Source organism: Lissotriton helveticus, chromosome 1_1 (assembly GCF_964261635.1).
Source record: "Lissotriton helveticus chromosome 1_1, aLisHel1.1, whole genome shotgun sequence".
Taxonomy (NCBI): Eukaryota; Metazoa; Chordata; class Amphibia; order Caudata; family Salamandridae; genus Lissotriton; species Lissotriton helveticus.
Genome location: NC_136057.1, coordinates 445,065,049 through 445,083,199, shown reverse-complemented (window position 1 = coordinate 445,083,199; position 18,151 = coordinate 445,065,049). Strand labels below are relative to the sequence as shown.

Below are 18,151 nucleotides of genomic sequence, written 5' to 3'. Positions count from 1 at the left end.
GCCACGCTGGAGCTATCAGAATCATTTTGCACGGTTCTGCTTTGAGCTTTTAGAGAATCCTGGGGATCAGAGGAATGGGGGAAAAGGCGTAAACAAATGCACCTGACCAGGCCATCGAAAGCGCATTCCCCAACGATCCCGGATGGTGAACCCTTCTTGCATAGAACCAGCATTTCCTGTTCTGTGGAGTGGCAAAGAGATCTATTATAGGTGTGCCCCACCTGTGAAACACTTCCTGTAGAGTAAAGTTGTCCAGTTTCCACTCGTGGCTGACAGACTTCAGTCTGCTGAGCTTGTCCGTTGCTTTGTTGAGGACACCTGGAAGATGTTCTGCTTGGAGTGAAACCTCTTGCTGAATTGCCTATTCCCAGATTGTTTGGGCTTCTTGTGGCAACAGACAAGATCTGGTACCTCCTTCCTTGTTTATATAATGTATGGCTGCCGTGATGTCCGTACGTATAAGGACTGAAGACTGTCGTATTCTTGAAAGAAAAGCTTGTAACGCTAGGCTGATCACCCTGAGTTCTAGCAGATTGATATGCAATATTTGACGCTGAGGCCTCAATCGGCCGCTTACGTGAAGGTCCTGTAACACTGCTCCCCTGCCTTCGAGAGAGGCGTCTGTAGTTATAATGTGAGGAGCCGGGGATAGTCTGAAAGACAGCCCTTGAGAAATGTTTTCTCCATCCACTAAGATGCAGCGTCTCTCATGGTCTTGGTAACTGAGATCTTGTTGAAGGATCCGACGACTTGGCGCCACTGCAGATCCAACTCTTCCTGAAGTGGACGCATTCTTAGCCTGTAATGCCGGATCAGGGGTATGCATGAGGAGATGGAACCCAGCAGGGACTTTTTAGAGGCGAACTGAAAGTGACTTTCTTTTTAACAATAGGGAAGACATTGACATTAGTTTCTCTTGTCCCTCTAAGGACGGGAAAGTCTTGTTTATTGAAGTGTCCAGAATGGACCCTAGGAACCTGGTTGTCCTTGACGGAAGAAGAGAGGACTTCTTTTCGTTGAGCGTCAGGCCAAGACTGGAAAACAGACGTGTACACCTTATGACTGATTTTTTTCTGCTGCCTGTTTGGAAGGAGCTTTCATCAACCAGTCGTCCAGGTAAGGGAAGACCTGGAGTTTCTGTCTTCGTATAAAGGCTGCTACCGGCGCTAACACCTTCGTGAAGATCCGTGGAGCTGACCGTAGACCAAAAGGAAGAACCTTGAATTGAAAATGGCTCTTGGCTACTGTAAAGCAAAGATACCTCCTGTGAGCTGGGTGGATGGGTACGTGGAAGTAAGCATCCTCTAAATCCAGAGTGGTCATGAAATCCCCTGAGTTGAGAAGACGAAAGATGTCTTGCAGAGAAACCATCCAAAAAGATTGTTTGCTGAGATAGGTATTGAGCTCCCTCAGATCTAGAATAGGGCGCCACTTTTCTAAAGTCTTCCCGATTAGGAAGAACCAGGAGTTAAATCCCTTTCCCCTTTGAGGGATAGGGACCGGTTCTACAGCTCCCTTGACGAGCATTTAAGGGACCTCTAATCGTAGCAGACTGACATTTTTCTATACTACGCGCGAGGGGGCTTGGATGGTGGTTGTTGTACAAACTCCAGGGTATGGCCATAATGAATGATGCTCAATATCCACCGATCTGATGTTATCTGTTGCCAGTTCTGGAGCAAATGAGAAACTCTGCCTCCCACTGATGATATAGGAGGAGAGGGGGCAGTAGTCAAAGCCAGCAATCCCCTATTGGCATTTAGTGTTGTCTCTGCCCTTGCGACCTTGTCTTCCTCTGTTGTTTGATCGAGAGAAAGACGACGAAGATTAGTTTTGCCTTTGAATGTAGTTAGGCCTGTATGATTGCGTTTGGGAACCATAAGAGGAGTAACGTTGTTGTTGAGAACTTCCTCTGTATGTCGAGTTACCTCTTCCTCTCGCTCCTCGGAATGGGAACTTGCGGTACTGAAGAGTCCCTAAGGATTTTGCGGTTTCCGTATCCTTTTTGATATCTTGAAGTGCATCGTTAATATGTTTTCCAAATAACGCTTCCCCATCAAAAGCCATATCCAAGATCTTGTTTTGGACCTCTGGGCAGAACCATGTGGCCCGTAACCAGCCCTGTCGCCTCAGAACTGCTGCTCCAGCTAGGATCAAAAAGCCGTTGTTGCAATATCCACTGCACAATCTATAATGTCCGCTGATGTAATCTCTCCTTCCTGAAAAGTCCTCTTCGTCTCTTTCTTCCCTTCCTCTGGCAGCTGATCTAGATAGGGGGAAAGGTCGCACGACATCTGGCGATCATACCGTCCAGGAATAGCCAAAGAATTAGTGCCTCCGACCAACAGACTGTACATGGACAAAAATCTTTTACCCACATTGTCCAGAAGTCTACCTGCTTATCTGGAGCATTGGTCAGAGGAGCCGAAGGATACCTGGACTTTCTTTGTGCGGCTTGCGAGATTACAGAGTCTGGCTTATGCTGGCTAGTCAAACAGGCCGGGGTTCCCTCTTGAGCCTTCATATTTTTTCTCCAGACGAGGAAGAATTGGAATAACTGTAGCTGGATTCTGCATAACCTTTAAACCTTCGCCCCAAACATGGTCCACAATCGGAACTGACCTAATCGATTTCTCATAAGGCTCTTTAAAGTCATAAAGGAAGCACTCTGATTCCACCTTGGTCATGGGAAGGTCGAACCTTTTGGCGGCCTTCTCTATTAAATTATGGAAACCCCCTATATTGACAGGCACCGGAGCAGGAGAAGTTGGATCTGGGATAAAAGACATCCCACTCCATATCTGGATCCTGGATTCTAACACTGACTTGGTCGTCGTCAGAGGTGTCATCCAGGACAGGAGGCACAACTGGCGGAATATCCTGCGCTTCCATCAATAGCTGAGGTGGTGGTAACTGTGAGGCCACTGGACGAGCAAGAGGAACATCAGTAACTTACAATCCTACTGGAACAAGAGGTTCTGCAGCAAATCGTTTCCTGTAATCCACAAGCATAGCTTGTAAGTCCGTTAGTAAGGAGGAGGGCATTTGAACCATTTCCTGGTGATAGTCTCGTTGATATTGAGCGGGAGGACCATACTGTTCAAAACCCTCATACTCCCCTTCTGAATCCGTGTTCTGGCATTTGACATGTAGCTGAGAAGGGCTGTCAGCATAACCAAAAGGACCCTCCTCCTCATCTGATTCCTCTTCTTCAAGGAGAAGTGCAGGAGGTAAAGGAGTCACGCTCCTTGGCGGAGTCATCTCTGGTGTGATTTGACACTATTTGAGCGAAATTGAAATTTTTTCCACCGTCGACGGGATTGTCGACGGGACCATTGACGACAAAGAAAGAATCGTCGACGAATAAATCACCTTTGTCGACGCCGTGGCGGTCGATGTCATAGTCGTCGTCGACGTCCTCGTCGAGGTTGTTCGCGTCGTCACACTCGTCGTCGCCACCATCGACGACGATACCATCGTTGGCGTTGAACTCATCGACACAGAGCCCTCTGTCAGTACCGGTGACGAGGAAACCACCGTCGACAAGCTCCTCGACGGGGTGACAGAAGATAGAGAAGACTGTACCCTAGGTTTCTTCATCGACGGAATCGATGACACTTTTAACTCAGAAGGTAATGATGAAGGCTTTTTGAAGGTCTTAGAGGCTTCAGGAGGAGATGTTGGAGGAACAGAGCTGGATTTCCTCTCATGCCTTACTTCCTTTGAGAGTCCTTCCCTCTCCTTTACACCTCGGTGAGGATATTTGACAGGACTAAGCCCTTCAGGCAGGCAGGACGCTCTCCAGCCAGCGGTACTGCCCCAGGTTGTGTTGGAGCTTTCTCACTCTGCTGCACTGCTTTGGACTGATTTGACTGTACTTGTCTTGTTGCTGATTGCCTAATTTGTTTTGTACTTGTCCTGTTGCTGATTGCATGATTTCATTCTTTCCCCCTGCTTATTTCTGTGCCCTGCTTGCCTTCTGTGTCCCCCGCCGTCCGTCACCCTTCTTTTTTCCCGCTCTTCCCGCCGCTGCGTCCCTGCGGCCCCGCCCCTGCTCAACCATTCGCAACCCCGCTCCCGCCTCCCAGGTGCTCCTCCCTCCCAACTCCCCTTAGAAGGAGGCCGTGCAGCGAAGGCGCGCCTTAGGCAAGCCCGTCTGTGCCCATCCGCGCCTGGATCGTGCCCAGCGCCAGAACCCGGGCCCCGGCAACCGCCACGATGCCCGACACCGCTATGATGCCAGCACCCTCCATGCACTCAACACCGGACGATCACACACCTGCTCCCTGGCCGCCCGAAGCCCACCCACTGACCTTTCACCCAGCATCCGCCCTGCTAAGCTGCCGACCAGGAAAGAACCCAACTACCTCAGATGCATCCTCCTCAACAACCGCTCCGCCCACAAACACGCAGTTGAACTCTGGGACTTACTCGACTTAACCTCCCCAGACGTCGCTTTCCTGACGGAGACCTGGCTGAACCCCGCCTCGGCACCTGACATCGCCATAGCCGTACCAGAATGCTACAAGATCACCCGAAGGGACCGCACCAACGGAGTAGGAATCACCATCGTCCACAAGAACACCTTCAGAGTCTCGACCAACACCGACGACACCCTCAGCACCGCAGAACACATGCACTTCCAGATCCACAACGACCCCACCACCACCCTCAGAGGAACCCTCGTCTACAGACCCCCCGAACCTCGACCACAGTTCAGTGACTCCATTGCTGACTTCGTCAGCACACACGCCCTCGCCTCCACAGACTACATCCTCCTCAGTGACCTGAGCTACCACCCAAAACAACACCACCAACTCCACCAGACAACTTGACACAACACCCACCCACTCTGCCGGCCACACCCTGGACCCCATCTTTTCTGTCTCCTTCGACCACACCATCAAACTCCACTGGACCGACCATCGCTGCATTCACTTCACCTTCAAGAAGCCCACCGCGCACCACAGCACCCAACAGATGCCTTGCCGCTGTTGGAGCAAAGTCATCGAACACCAGCTAACCACCACCCTAGCCCAGAGCCCACCCTTCGACCCCACCCACCCTGACACCGCAGCCCGCAACCTCAACCAGTGGATCAACGACTGCGCCAACACCCTCGCTCCATTCAAGAAAACCTCCAACAGTCATATCTGCAAGAAAGCCAGCTGGTTCACTGAAGACCTCCAGGCATCCAATCAAACGTGCCGAAAACTGGAGAAGAACTGGCTCCGTGAAAGAACACCAGGCAGCTACACAGCCCACAAGAAAGCCACCCGCAGACACCATCACCTCATCAGATCCGCCAAAAGGACAACCTTCAAAGACCGCCTAGACAACAACGCACACAACAGCAAAGAGCTCTTCAACATCCTGAAAGATCTCTCCAACCCCAGCTCAAACACCAACAACGTTCCAACTTTGCAAGACCTGTGCGACATGCTGGCCACCTTCTTCTACCTTAAGATCGCAAACATCCACGACAGCTTCAATGCCACGACCGCCCCGACAACCACTGAGACCCCCACGACCACCATTCGCACCCACCGCCTGCTCTCCTGGACCAACATTAACGACGGCGACACCATCAAGATCATAAACACCATCCACTCCGGATCTCCGTCAGACCCATGCCCACACCACATCTTCAACAGTCCGGTCCAGGCCCACTAAAATGTTGACAGACCCAGTCACAGTACCTTTTCTTTGAGGCGGCCGGCACGGATGTGCGAGCCGGTTCCGGGGTTCGTCGCGGTGTAGAAAAAGAAAGCGTTGCAGGTCAGGGTGTCCTTCCAGTCGCAGTGCAGGCTACGGCTCGTTGACGGCGTCGAGGCGGAGTCGGTGAGCTCAGAGCTGGCGTTGTTCGAGGTGGACGTTGCTCGTTGCGGTGCTTCCAGCTTTACGGTGCGGCGACAGAGCCGGAGTTTGGGAGCTGGCATTGGTTAGTCCGGATAGCGGTGCGAGTCGGGCGGTGCGTTGCGAAGCATGCGAGGTGGTGCCCAACTCCAGTGTGATCACAGGACTGGAAGTCAGCAGCAGTGACGTGTCGGTCAGACCAGTTCGATTCGGTGTAGCGAGGCGTTGCACGTCGCAGTGTACTTCCAGTCGCGGGGCAGGCTACGGCTTGTTGACGGCGTCAGGACGGAGTCGGTGAGCGCAGAGCTTGCGTTGTTCGAGGCGAACGTTGCTTGGTGCGGTGCCTATAGGACACCGGGCCGGTCGTGAGAGTCGGTCACAGCTCCCTGCCTCTGTAGCCAGTTGTTTCCAGCAGCAATTCACAAAGGCTGGTGAAGTCCACTGGTCCTGGGACTTCGGTCAGGGGGCAAGCTCTCTTCCAAGCCCTTGGAGATCTTTGCACAAGTTGAAAGAAAAGTCCAAAGTTCTTTCTCCTCTCTTTGGCAGTCAGGCAACCACTGCAGGCCAATCCCTCAAGCAGCACTTCAGCTTGGGAATAGTCTCTCCTCAGTTTCTTCAGGTTCCTTCTCCTCAGCAGAGGTTTCGTCATGTAAGTCTAGAAGTGATCTAATTTCATGGGATCAGGGTCCCAATATTTATACCCCTAAATCCTTTGTTCTCTGAGGGGAGAGGGGCCTGTGCCCAGTTCAAGCCAGTTCTGAAGTACTCTGTTTACCAGACCTCTCCTTTCCTTTCACCATGCAGGGCAGGCACATCAGACGCCCCACAGGAGGTGGAGCCAGCATTGTGGAAGGCCAGTACAGTCCAAGAGCACTTTGTTGACAGTCTTCCTTCTCTTCTTTCAGTGTGCAGGGCAGAGACATCAGACACACCACAGGGGGTGGAGCCAGATTTGTAGAGGGAAGGCCCAGCCCTATTCAGGCCCCAGGTGAAACTCTTCCCTCCCATCTACATGCAGATCTCCCTATTAACCACCTGGCTTCCCCAGCCTGTCTCCTGGAATTCCCCAGCCCTGTCACACACAAACCCAGACAAGGAACACACAACTTCGCCGAGGCAGGCTCAAATGGTTTGGCAAGCAAATACCTACCTACTTTCTAAAAGTGGTATTTGCAAACACAGAATATTAAAATAAACTTTACTAAAATATGTATTTTATTATTCCAGAACGACCCGGGTTCAACAGCCTCGAAGCTTTCCTCTCAGACATTAATCTGTAACAGCCCCTCACACAACAAAGGCTCAACACTCGATTTAGTAATCTCCAAAGTTGACTCCACTCAGCTCGACTCAATCCTTCCTTGTGATTGGTCTGACCATCACATCATTACATTCCACGTCATGGAATCAGTTAAACGTGTGAGGAACTGTCTGACGTTTTTATTGACAAAATCCAGGCCATACAGGATTCTCTGGGGTCAGACTGCATTGAGCAGACTGACGCCCACACCTCAAGTTCGCCAGTTCCCCTCTGCCTGCCCCCTCACTAACGGCTTTTCAGCCGATCACTCCGAAAGACTCTCTATCTATTCTTTCATCTCTCAAATCCGGATCTCCCTCCGATCCGTGTTTTGCTAGACTGCTTGCTGAGGTGGCCGAGGTAGTTAATCCGGAGGTGAATTCTATCATAAACCTATCACTTCAGACCGGCGTTGTTCCCAAGGTATGGAAGGAGGCCAAACTTATACCACTCTTGAAAAAGCCCTCCTTGGATCCTAACAGCCCTGCCAGCTATCGCCCTATTTCTTTACTTCCGGTGGTGGCTAAGATCTGTGAGAAAGCAGTTTTTAGGCAGCTATCCACTTTCATTGAGTCATCAGGTGCCCTTTATCCTGCTCAATCCGGATTTAGAGCCTCCTATAGCACCGAGACTGCTCTTGTGGAAATATCAGAAGCCATAAGGGAGTGTTTGGACGGGGGCGGCAGAGCGGCGCTGATTTTATTGGACCTCTCTGCCGCCTTCGATACGGTCTCCCACCAACTACTCCTCTCAAGGCTCTCCCACATTGGCGTGTCTGGGCAGGCCTGGAAGTGGCTTGAATCTTTCCTAGTAGATCGCACACAGCAGGTCTGGATGCCCCCTTTCTCTTCCACTCCCCGCACAGTGGCCACCGGATTCCCTCAGGGCTGGAATCTGAGCCCCCTGCTTTTTAACGTTTACGTTACCCCCCTGATCTTCCTAGCAGAGGAGCTGGGTGCAAAAGTCATCGCATATGCGGATGACACTCCGCTCCTCTTTACCTGGAAGGAGGGTGAAACATCTCCTTCAACTGCCCAGCGCTGCCTTGCAGCGGTCTTTGGTTGGCTGGCCCGGGCACAGCTAAGTGTAATGAGGTTAATCAGAGGTTCTCCTCTATGGCCCTTTTCCATCATTCTTTAAAGAGACTTTGTGGCCCCCTGAGTATCCCCAGCCGTTGTCATCTGGCAATCCTGCAAAAAATCTGGGGATCTGGTTTGAGGAGGATCTCCGTTTTTCCACTCAAATAAAGCAACTGGCAGGGGTATGCTTTGGTATCCTAAAATCTCTTAAGAAGTTCTTCCCTTTGTTACCTCTATCTGCCAAGGAAATGGTCACTTGGGCATTGATCTTGTCCCGCATTGACTACGCCAATGGCTTATACGTTGGACTCCCGGGATACCAGTCGAAGAAATTGCAAGTGATTCAGAATGCGGCGGCCAGGGTTCTGCTGCAAATGCCTGGGCGCCCAAGTATGAAGCAGCATTTATGCGACCTGCATTGGCTGCCTGTTGTCCACCGCATTCAGTTCAAGGCCCTTACGCTGCCTCATAGAGCCTTGCATGGTCTTGGCCCGGTTTACCTCCAGAGGCGTTTTTCCTTCTACACGCCTTCTAGAAACCTTCGCTCTACCACTCTGCGCCTGACCACTGTTCCCCGCTTTCACAGTGTTCGGTTAGGGGGTAGCTCCCTCTCTGTTAAGGCTGCAGTGGCCTGGAATTCCCTTCCTCTGGAGCTGCGCAACATCCAAGACACTATGCTATTTAAGAAACAGCTGAAGACCTTCCTTTTTAACCTATCCATCTAAATATACTGCTCGTTGTTATGGTTCACCTCCGCGCCGGGACACTTTTGAGTATCCGTGCGTGATATAAATGTTTAATAACATAACATAACATCATTACATTCCACGTCATGGAATCAGTTAAATGACTTTCGACACAACCCCCGAAAACAAAAATCTGGGAGAGGGATCTAAGAAACGTCTGTTCCGACCTACTCGCAACCTCTAATAACATCCTACGTCCCCCGGAAGACCTAGCCAATGTACTAGGTCTGACCAACCACTAGTTCCACTCCATGAACAGCTTATTAGACAAAATAGCTCCTTTACAATTGAAAAGAATCACCACAAGACTCAAAACCCTGGTATGATGATAGGTTAAATGAAGACAGGCAATCACTAAGATCAATTTAACGACAATGGAGATCTGCACCTTCCTCTGATCACCTCAAGCTACTAAGAACCACCAGAAACTCCTACTTTAGAAAGATCAGACGATCTAAAACCGACTTTTTCAGTAATCAACTAGACCAAGCCAAGAACCGTCCCAAAATAGTATTCTATCTAATCAAACAATTGGGGGTGGGGTCGCACACTACTCACACACCAGCGGTATCGCCCCTAAGGACTATGGTAATTGTAGTTACGTGTTCCGCGATGCATCTTCTTTCGATTCTTTGCTATCTTCGCCATCCCTGGACACGTGTTTCGGGGTATCACCCCTCGTCAGTAGGGATAGGCCGTGTTCTGGGGTTGCCGGTGGCTGCCAAATATCTGCCAGGTTTAGTACCACTCAGGCGCGTAGGTGCGGGATCCCAGGCTCGTCAGCCAACTGCTCGAGGGAGCTTTGCTGACGAGGGGTGATACCCCGAAACACGTGTCCAGGGATGGCGAAGACAGCGAAGATAGCAACGAACCGAAAGAAGATGCATCACGGAACACGTAACTACAATTACCATAGTCCTTAGGGGCGATACCGCTGGTGTGTGAGTAGTGTGCGACCCCACCCCCAATTCTATCTAATCAAAGCCCAAACCAAGAGTGTACCCACCCACCCCAAGGCTTCCCCGTCCACCCTACCTGTGAGGAATTTGCCTCCTTATTAACTATGAAGTCAGAAACCATAAAAACCGACCTGCTCAATGACCTTTTATCCCTTACTGACACGCAAAAGAACTCCTAACTGCCCCAGACAGGTGGCCCAGTCAAATGCTCAACAAAATTCAACCTTAAAAACAACGCATCCTGGTCCTCCTTCAACACTTACAGTGAAGATACTATACTAAAAACGCTAACCGCCTTGGATCCCTCCAGTCACTTCACAGAACCGCTTCCTGCTAACTACTTAAAAGACTTCATTCCACTGTTACTACCTCTCTGGACCAAGATTATAAATACCTCCCTCCATCAAGGAACCATCCCAGAAATCCTGAAAACAGGTCAGGTATCCCCTATTCTAAGGAAACCAACAGCCAACCCATCGGACTCAAATAACTATTGCCCAATATCCAACATCCCCACTCTAGCCAAGCTCTTGGAAAAATGTGTTCACACACACCTTAGCAACCACATTGAACAATTCAACCTGCTCAACCAATACTAATCAGGCTTCCAGGCAGGTCACAGTACGGAATCAGCCATGACCCACATAATAGACGACAAACTAAAAATTCTAGACCAAAACGAAGCCTGCTTACTAATCTTACTCAACCTTTCATCGGCATTTGACACCATCAAATATGACAACCTGCTAGAGCTCCTGAAACAAAGATAGGGATTACCTGGATCTGTGCTTACCTGGTTTACCTCTTTCCTCCAAAATAGATCACAAAGATTCAAGTTCTATCAATCCTTGTCCAACCCTGTTCCAGTCACGTTAGGAGTACCACAAGGCTCTTCCCTTTCACTCGCACTTGTCAACCTCTTCATGGAGCCACTCACCAAACTTCTCAGTCTCTCCAATGTCCATTTTACATGTATGGAGACGACAACCAACTCTATATCAAGATCCACTCACCTGACATCTCAACTCTACAAAAAACTTAAACATGGTTGGCCCAAAACCATTTGAAACTAAACTCCCTCAAAACGGAATTCTTCTTAATTGCCGCCCCCAACAAATAGTCCATCATCCTCGACTGGATGTAGCACCTAACAGCACTCAAAGTGCAACCTCTCATTGTCGAATCAGCGAAATCGCTGGGTGCGACACTGGATAGAAACCTAAAGATGCAGAAACATATCACCGCCTCCACAAAAGGAGGACATTTTGACATGAACACCTTGAGAAGACTGAAACCCTTCCTGCCAGCAAACAACTAACTTCAAACAAGCAGTTCAAGCCCTAGTAATCCCAAGGGTGAAATATGGGGCTGTAGCCCTATGCAGCCTCCCCAGTTTGACGACAGCCCTGCTAAGAGCCTCTATCAACTCAGCTACGAGACTCATCACAGGTTCAAAAAGAAACTCTCACATCTCTCCAGACCTTAGAGCCCTCAACTGGCTACAGTTCAAAGCTAGAATTCAATTGAAAATCGCATGTATGACGCACAAGGACTTACATCACAACTCTCCGAGCTATCTAGCTCGGAAACTGATACTATCTTCTGGTAATAGAGCCTCCAGGAGTTCCAGGAATCTTCTACTGAAACCACAACGATTTGCCAAGAAGAAAACTTACAACCGGACCTTCTCTGGAACTGGAATGGCTCCCAGTCTCTGGAATGCTTTGCCCACCCAAACAAGACTGAACCCTTCTACTGCCTGCTTCAAAAAAGAAGTGAACGCGATTCTCATGGCTAAATTTACTTGAATTACTTATTTATTACTGTAATATAATTACTAGCATGTATTAGTGATCACCTTGTAACGGAATCACCTATATTTTTATTTTTCTATGCTTCTACCTGTTTCCAACATCTGCCATGTAAAGCGCTCTGATATCCGCAAGGGTCTTGTTCGCGCTATATAAAACCTACAAATATTAAATAAATAAAATAAAGATATATTAGGAAGTTTGAATGTCACAGGTCATCAGCCGACTACGGGGTAAAGAGGGGAAGGTGGTCACACACCACAGAGGCACATCAGGCAGTGCAACTCCCCTTACTCCACCCTAGCATGTGTCGCTAAGCTCGCCTGCTGTCAGAACTGCAGCAGCTTGGTCACATTTGGACTTCAGTCTCATCAATCTTCTGATGCTTTTAGTTGTCCTGCTTTTCTTACACCTATTCCAAGGTTGGGAGGTTGCTTCTATTGCACTCTCATGGTGTTGTCTGGATATAAAATGACTGAAGTGTTTTCAACCTTGTACATGCCCGAGTCTCTGGCCTTCTTGGGAAGCATGTCTCGGTCCTGGTAATGCAGGAGTTTGGAACCATCTGTTCTGGAGATCACAACTGGGGATGGCGGTTGTGGGCTCTTCTCGCCAGCACCAGGTGCACCCGCTCCAATGCATAGAAAGGAATCAGGCCTTTAGGTGCCACCTCAGTTTATAGTCAGTGTCCCAGAAATGTCACCACGTCATTGCCTTCCATCCAGTCCAGCAGGCCCACACTCTTATTTTTTTATTAATAATTTGTTACGTCTGCATTTTCCATTCTTCTTTCTAAGACCGTGACTCTCTCAGTGAGCATTTTCAGGTGTACTTGGGCTGTCTTGGACTGCAGTGGAGGGTTGTCTCGATCTCCTGCAACCTGTCCGCAAGTTTCCGGAGGTCTGCCTTAGGACTCCCAACCTACACTGCCACTGAGTCAATCTTAGTTTCGAGGGCTTCCCTGGAGGTTGCGATGGCCTCTAACACTTAGGTCAAGTGTACCTGAAGGAGTTCTGGAAGTTCTCCAGATTCCAGCGTGTTCCCTCCAGCTCTGTGTGAGTACATACCCCTGGCCCCATTCTTCTCAGGGCTGTAAGACCCCGGGGGTTAATGAGGTTTGCCCATGCTGGGGAGCAAGTGGTGCGCCACCCGCAAATCAAGTAGTGCTCCCAAATGGCAGTGTCCACTGTGCTTGTTGCCAAAATGCCTCACTGAGACGCATTAATCAAGTGGCGTCTACAGTACAGAGTGCCTTAGGGACGTACATCCCCAGACCTTTATCTTTGTTATAAGTCTGGAACATTCCTATCATTCAGACTTTGCACTCAATTCAGCGAGGGGGTCCTACCAAACACCCCACCATCCCATCGCCATTGTGTCTATGCTCACAGGGGAGCCTCCAAGGACCACCGACTCTATCCGACTGGGTCCTCCACCCTCCCGGGTGTCGCTTCTACCATTGTGCACCAACTGCCACCGAACTACCGCTCTCATAGGTTGCATATTCGGCCAGTCCTCCTGGGCTTTTTCTATCATTGTGCAGGCTACTCACCCCTGTTACTGCCTCAATATTCTGGGCCAGCTAGCCGCCTCAACCTGCTCTTCATGTGGGCTGCGTCGGCCCCATTCGGCATTTGAGAAGCTGTGGTCCAAGATTACGGAGTAGCTGCTTTTCATTTTACTGGTTGCCTCTGCAGGCTGCGGCACAGTCCACACTCCGTCAGTCCCTGATGTAGTCGGGCAACCTAGGGGTCAGCTCAAGGCCTCAGCTTGAATTAGTGGGAATGGGACTTTAGCGGCCCCCGGCCGGAAGCTCACATTCTAGCTACTACTGCATCTGTGGTTGGTCTGCACTAACCTTGTGCTCAAAATCCAATGGAAGCAATGTTCTTTTCCATATCTCAGAGTCCCCCCCAATGAGCACATGTACTAGAAATGGGAATTAGATTAAGAGAGGAAACTGAGACCACGCCTTGCATTGTAATTACTAGGGTCAATGTCTGCAGATTGTAGTGGAGCATTACAAAGCAAAGAGATGCCTTAAGTAACTTGTCACTGGAACACTGAACGTAACTGTTGTTGTGAATGATATGCCTTAGCATTATCATTGTAAAATCAACTCTCTATGTTTGGACTAGTAACCTGAAATTTCTGAAAGCTAAACATAAAGAAACCTATTTGCCTTAGTAAATGTATATACAGTTACACATCTCTCTAAGTTTAACGTTACCACATCAAGGTGTGGCACCTAAAGTTATTTTATCAAGAGAAGTATAGCTTCCATGTGACTGCTTTACAGCCAGAAAACAAAGATCATCCTTGACATCCTATGATTCCCTACACTACACAATAAGCACATATATGGGAAATTTACTACCTTTATACATTAAGTGCATTGATATTTATATAAATGTGAAATGTCTTTAGAATTCACCCTGTTCCATCATAGGAACGCTTAGCAAAACATACATTGCAAGTCTTTGGAGTTCAAACAAGCACAGAAGGAATAGTTCAAGGTTTGTTTTCAAATCACCTCTGCCGAAATCCACACGTGAGTAGGTCTGACGCAGTGGAAGACATTGCGCAAAGTTGCCCCTCCCTCACAAAGAGCGAGTTTTGTGGACGTCACGGTTGGGGTCATATCCACATCCCCTTCTAGGTGTTCTCCAGAAGGTAGACTATTTTTTATATTTTCACTTTCACATAGGACGATGATACAAGTCCGCATTATAGGGGATGCGATATATATATATCTCTCTACATTTTCTTGACCGTCCCTTTGAGAGTAGATGCGGATCCCCCGGTCCTGAAGAAATTCCGTTGATCCTTTTGGACAATTGAGGGGAATTAAACATGTCGACCAGCTCCACCCTACACACGACACTTTGAGCTGCAGCAGGAATAATTTTCATCATCAGCTATGACTTTGACAGTGAGTTGTTTTTATTGGTAGCTGAGGTATCCAGTGAATACAATTGGTTCTGCATCCTCCTAGCTATTTTTTTTTAATCACTTTTTGTTTCCCACTTCTACTCACTACCCAGACGCCACTACACCACTCTTTAGCTTCACGAAAGCAACCTGAAAAGACCTCTGGCAAAGAGCCCCCTGTGGAGTCCGTGGGGCATTGTAGCACCGGCCCAAAGAGGCGCATGACATCCTTTGGGGTGTGTGAGGGACCTTGCTCCTTATTGGAGCTACTCCACTTTTTAGTTTCCATTCTATATCAGGAACACCTGCTTTCTAACCCTCCTTCCTCGCTTTCCTTGCCACTTCCAAGTCCCCTTTAGGAACGGCATACTTCTGTTCATGCCATATGGATTAGGGGCCTGTATGCTGGACCTACCAAGTCCCCGTCCCTCTCATTTGATGACTTGTTTTTAAATCACATATAGCAGAATACTGTGCAAACCAAAATGTCCACAATACAAATCTTTAGGAACTTAAAGTTTCGAAAGCTTAACACAAATATCCAGGTAACAACATCCAGCTGAAGCACCATGGTAGCATAATTGCCTAGCAAGGACACTGAGCACCAAAAGGGAAGTAACATCTGAAGATCCAAGGTGGCCACCAGTTCACATGAGTCTTTAGCCTACTGAGAAACATAGTTTACTGTTGGCATGTTCCCATCATGTACACAGCTTGAATCCAGGCCGTGGCCACCAACTCAGGGTACAGCATACTCAAACTAGACTTGATGGTAAGCGGCACCACCAGTCCTGCTTCTGCTACCGCTATTTCTATTCCATCTAATGTGGGACCAAAATCTATGCAGGGGAGCGAAGAAAGGAGTCACAAGAATCACAACCCGTATAAACCAGAAGTCAGATAGTGTGGTGCTATTATGTGATTGGACGACTGAGCATGATGCTAAAACAAAAAACATGCAGAGGACATTGGGCAGATAGCAGAAATGCGGGCGAAATACACAGGTGGTGTAACCTCGATTTAATGTTGGGTGAAATGTATAGGGTAAAGGACTGAGAAGCATAAGTTCAGGTGAAATGTGAAAGAGGCACTCAGAGGGAAGAGTACAAAAGACTAGATCTGAATAGATGGAGGTGAAACACATTTAGAGAACAACTATAGGAATGTCAACCCAAGAAGCAGGTTGCAGAAAATGGTCAGACAGGTCAAAACCTTTGTAAGTAACAGTGTACAGCGGGTGGTGATGACAGAAGTGTGAACTGCATATTTCTTTCAATATATTCTGGAAACCCTTGGGTGGGGTGGGATAGGGGGTATTGTTGCTGCTATCAGCCCATGTTACTACAGATTCTGTCCTTGAATGTACAATGTAACGCTGTTTTTCTGTAAGCTATTGGAACACTGCCATGTTTTGTATGAGACCTTGAGCAAAGTAAATAAAAAAGATTGAAAAAAATAAAATATATATATATATATATATATATATATATATATATATATATATATATTCGGGAACCCCTTCCAACATGATTGGTGAAAGGCGAGACACAAAACTGTATAAATTTGTTTTTTTTTATTTGGTGTCCACTAATGACACGCGTAAAACATCAGACAGAATTTTACGACACGTAAAATGGTGAAAGGGCCATAGTGTGCAGGGCTTAGCAAAAAAGGAAGTATTGTCTAGTAAAGAGAACAAATCTTCGCTGCCTGGAAACCTCTTCAGTTGGCTCTGCTTCAGAAACTAACTCTGGGAGGAAATCCAGAAAAGGACAAAAACAAGCTAAACTGGTAGAAGAATTCTTAGGCTATAAGGCACAAAATCAGCAGTCTGAAACAAACCCTTATAGTTTATCGGTGTGCCATCAGTAAATTACCTCAAATACTCCTCCAAAGTGTGATGAAGTCTTTCTGCTTGCTTCTTAGTTTGAATATAATACCTTCATGAAAGTGTTCCTTTAATCTATCACTAGAGCTAAAAAATGAGTGGTAATATATATATATATACATATATGTAGAGAGATATATTCACTGATCCTGTCATGAGTGACGTAATATGTTAGGTCTTAGCTAGTGCACTGGAGGGGAGCAAGTTATAGCTAGCTCACTAACTATAACGGCTGAATTTCACTGGTTCTGTACCAGTGAAATCTGAGCATAACTATACCGTCTCTGTAATCTTTCTTATTTCAGTGAATTTGGAAGGTTTTTTGGGTTCCATTTCCTAACTATAATGTCTCTGTAACCTTTGTTTTTTTCAGTGAATTTCTAACGTTTTTTAAATGCTAATTCCTAACTATAACGTCCCTGTAAACTTTGTTTTTTTTCACTGAATTATCCATAGTTTTTTACAAGTAGAAAACTCGTTTGCAGAGTGGTGGAGAAAGGGGGTGGGTCTCCGACCAGCTCTCAAAAATCCTGCGGTGTAGGACTTACAGGAGGTACCCTGAGGGCTTCTTGGCCCCCAAGGTCCCTCTGGAGTTAAGTGGATTTTATTCCAACCAGTAGTGCACCAGGAGCCGTGTTTGCAGTGGTGGAGAAAGGGGGAAATGGCTTCCAAAGACCTCTGAGCAATCCCACTGTGTGGGACTTACTGGAGGTAAAAGGAGGGGTGGTTGGCCCCCAAGAACGTCCTTTATACAGATAAACACCCAGCTGTTTATGAAGGGACTTTAAGAAATGTAGATTTTAAATGTATGTAACTAGGCAGACAAAACAGAATAGCATGAACTAACACGAAGTAGTTTTGATCTTCCACAAGGCAAGACTTCATAATCACTAGAAAGAATTTGAAGCAGCATACACAGACAATTTAAATTAGTATTCAATCTATTTCAGGCTTTTACAGAAACTCAATTTCATAAATTAAATATAAAACAAGGGTAGTTATAAAAAATATTAACATACATGCATTTATTGATATACTCCTCCAACTTCTCAATTCGTTTTTTGTGATCATTAATTTGTTCTTCGTTCTGCTTATGGTTTCCCTAAACAAAAGAGAAATTACTAATTCATCACAATCATGTTTTTATACCATTTTACAGCCTCTCTACATTTTGACTCATACACATGGTGCAGCTCATGCACAATCCATTCTCATCCACATGCCCACTATGCTTCAGCTTGGATCAGACCATTTTGTGCTGATTCTACACAAAGAACAAGTTACTTACCTTCGGTAATGCTTTTTCTGGTAGATACAGTATTGCCTGTGGATTCCTCACCTTGTGAATATCCCCCTTGCGTCAGCAACATTCGGAAATTCTTTTCGTAGCCTCGCGCCGACGTGGACTTGGACGTCATAGAGACACGGCATCGCACGCGACTCCGCTGACGTCACCGACGCCTATAATAGGCCCACGCCGGTGTGATGACATCAGTTCCGCCCTTTTTTCCGTGCCTTCGAGGCACACAGACGGACCAATGACAGTAGAAATATACATAGCATACACAGTACACGATAGTC

The 18,151-nt window shown here is 47.6% G+C and overlaps 1 protein-coding gene across 3 annotated transcripts in view; it reads right to left on the bottom strand.

Moving 5' to 3' along the window:
- SMC1B (structural maintenance of chromosomes 1B) overlaps positions 1 to 18,151 on the bottom strand; it is a 2,760,606-nt gene that overhangs the window by 1,762,063 nt on the left and 980,392 nt on the right. For all 3 annotated transcript variants that reach the window (XM_078673832.1, XM_078673834.1, XM_078673833.1), the window contains one exon: positions 17,590 to 17,672. In XM_078673832.1, the coding sequence (XP_078529958.1) occupies positions 17,590 to 17,672 (83 nt within the window). The remainder of the gene's footprint in view (positions 1 to 17,589; positions 17,673 to 18,151) is intronic.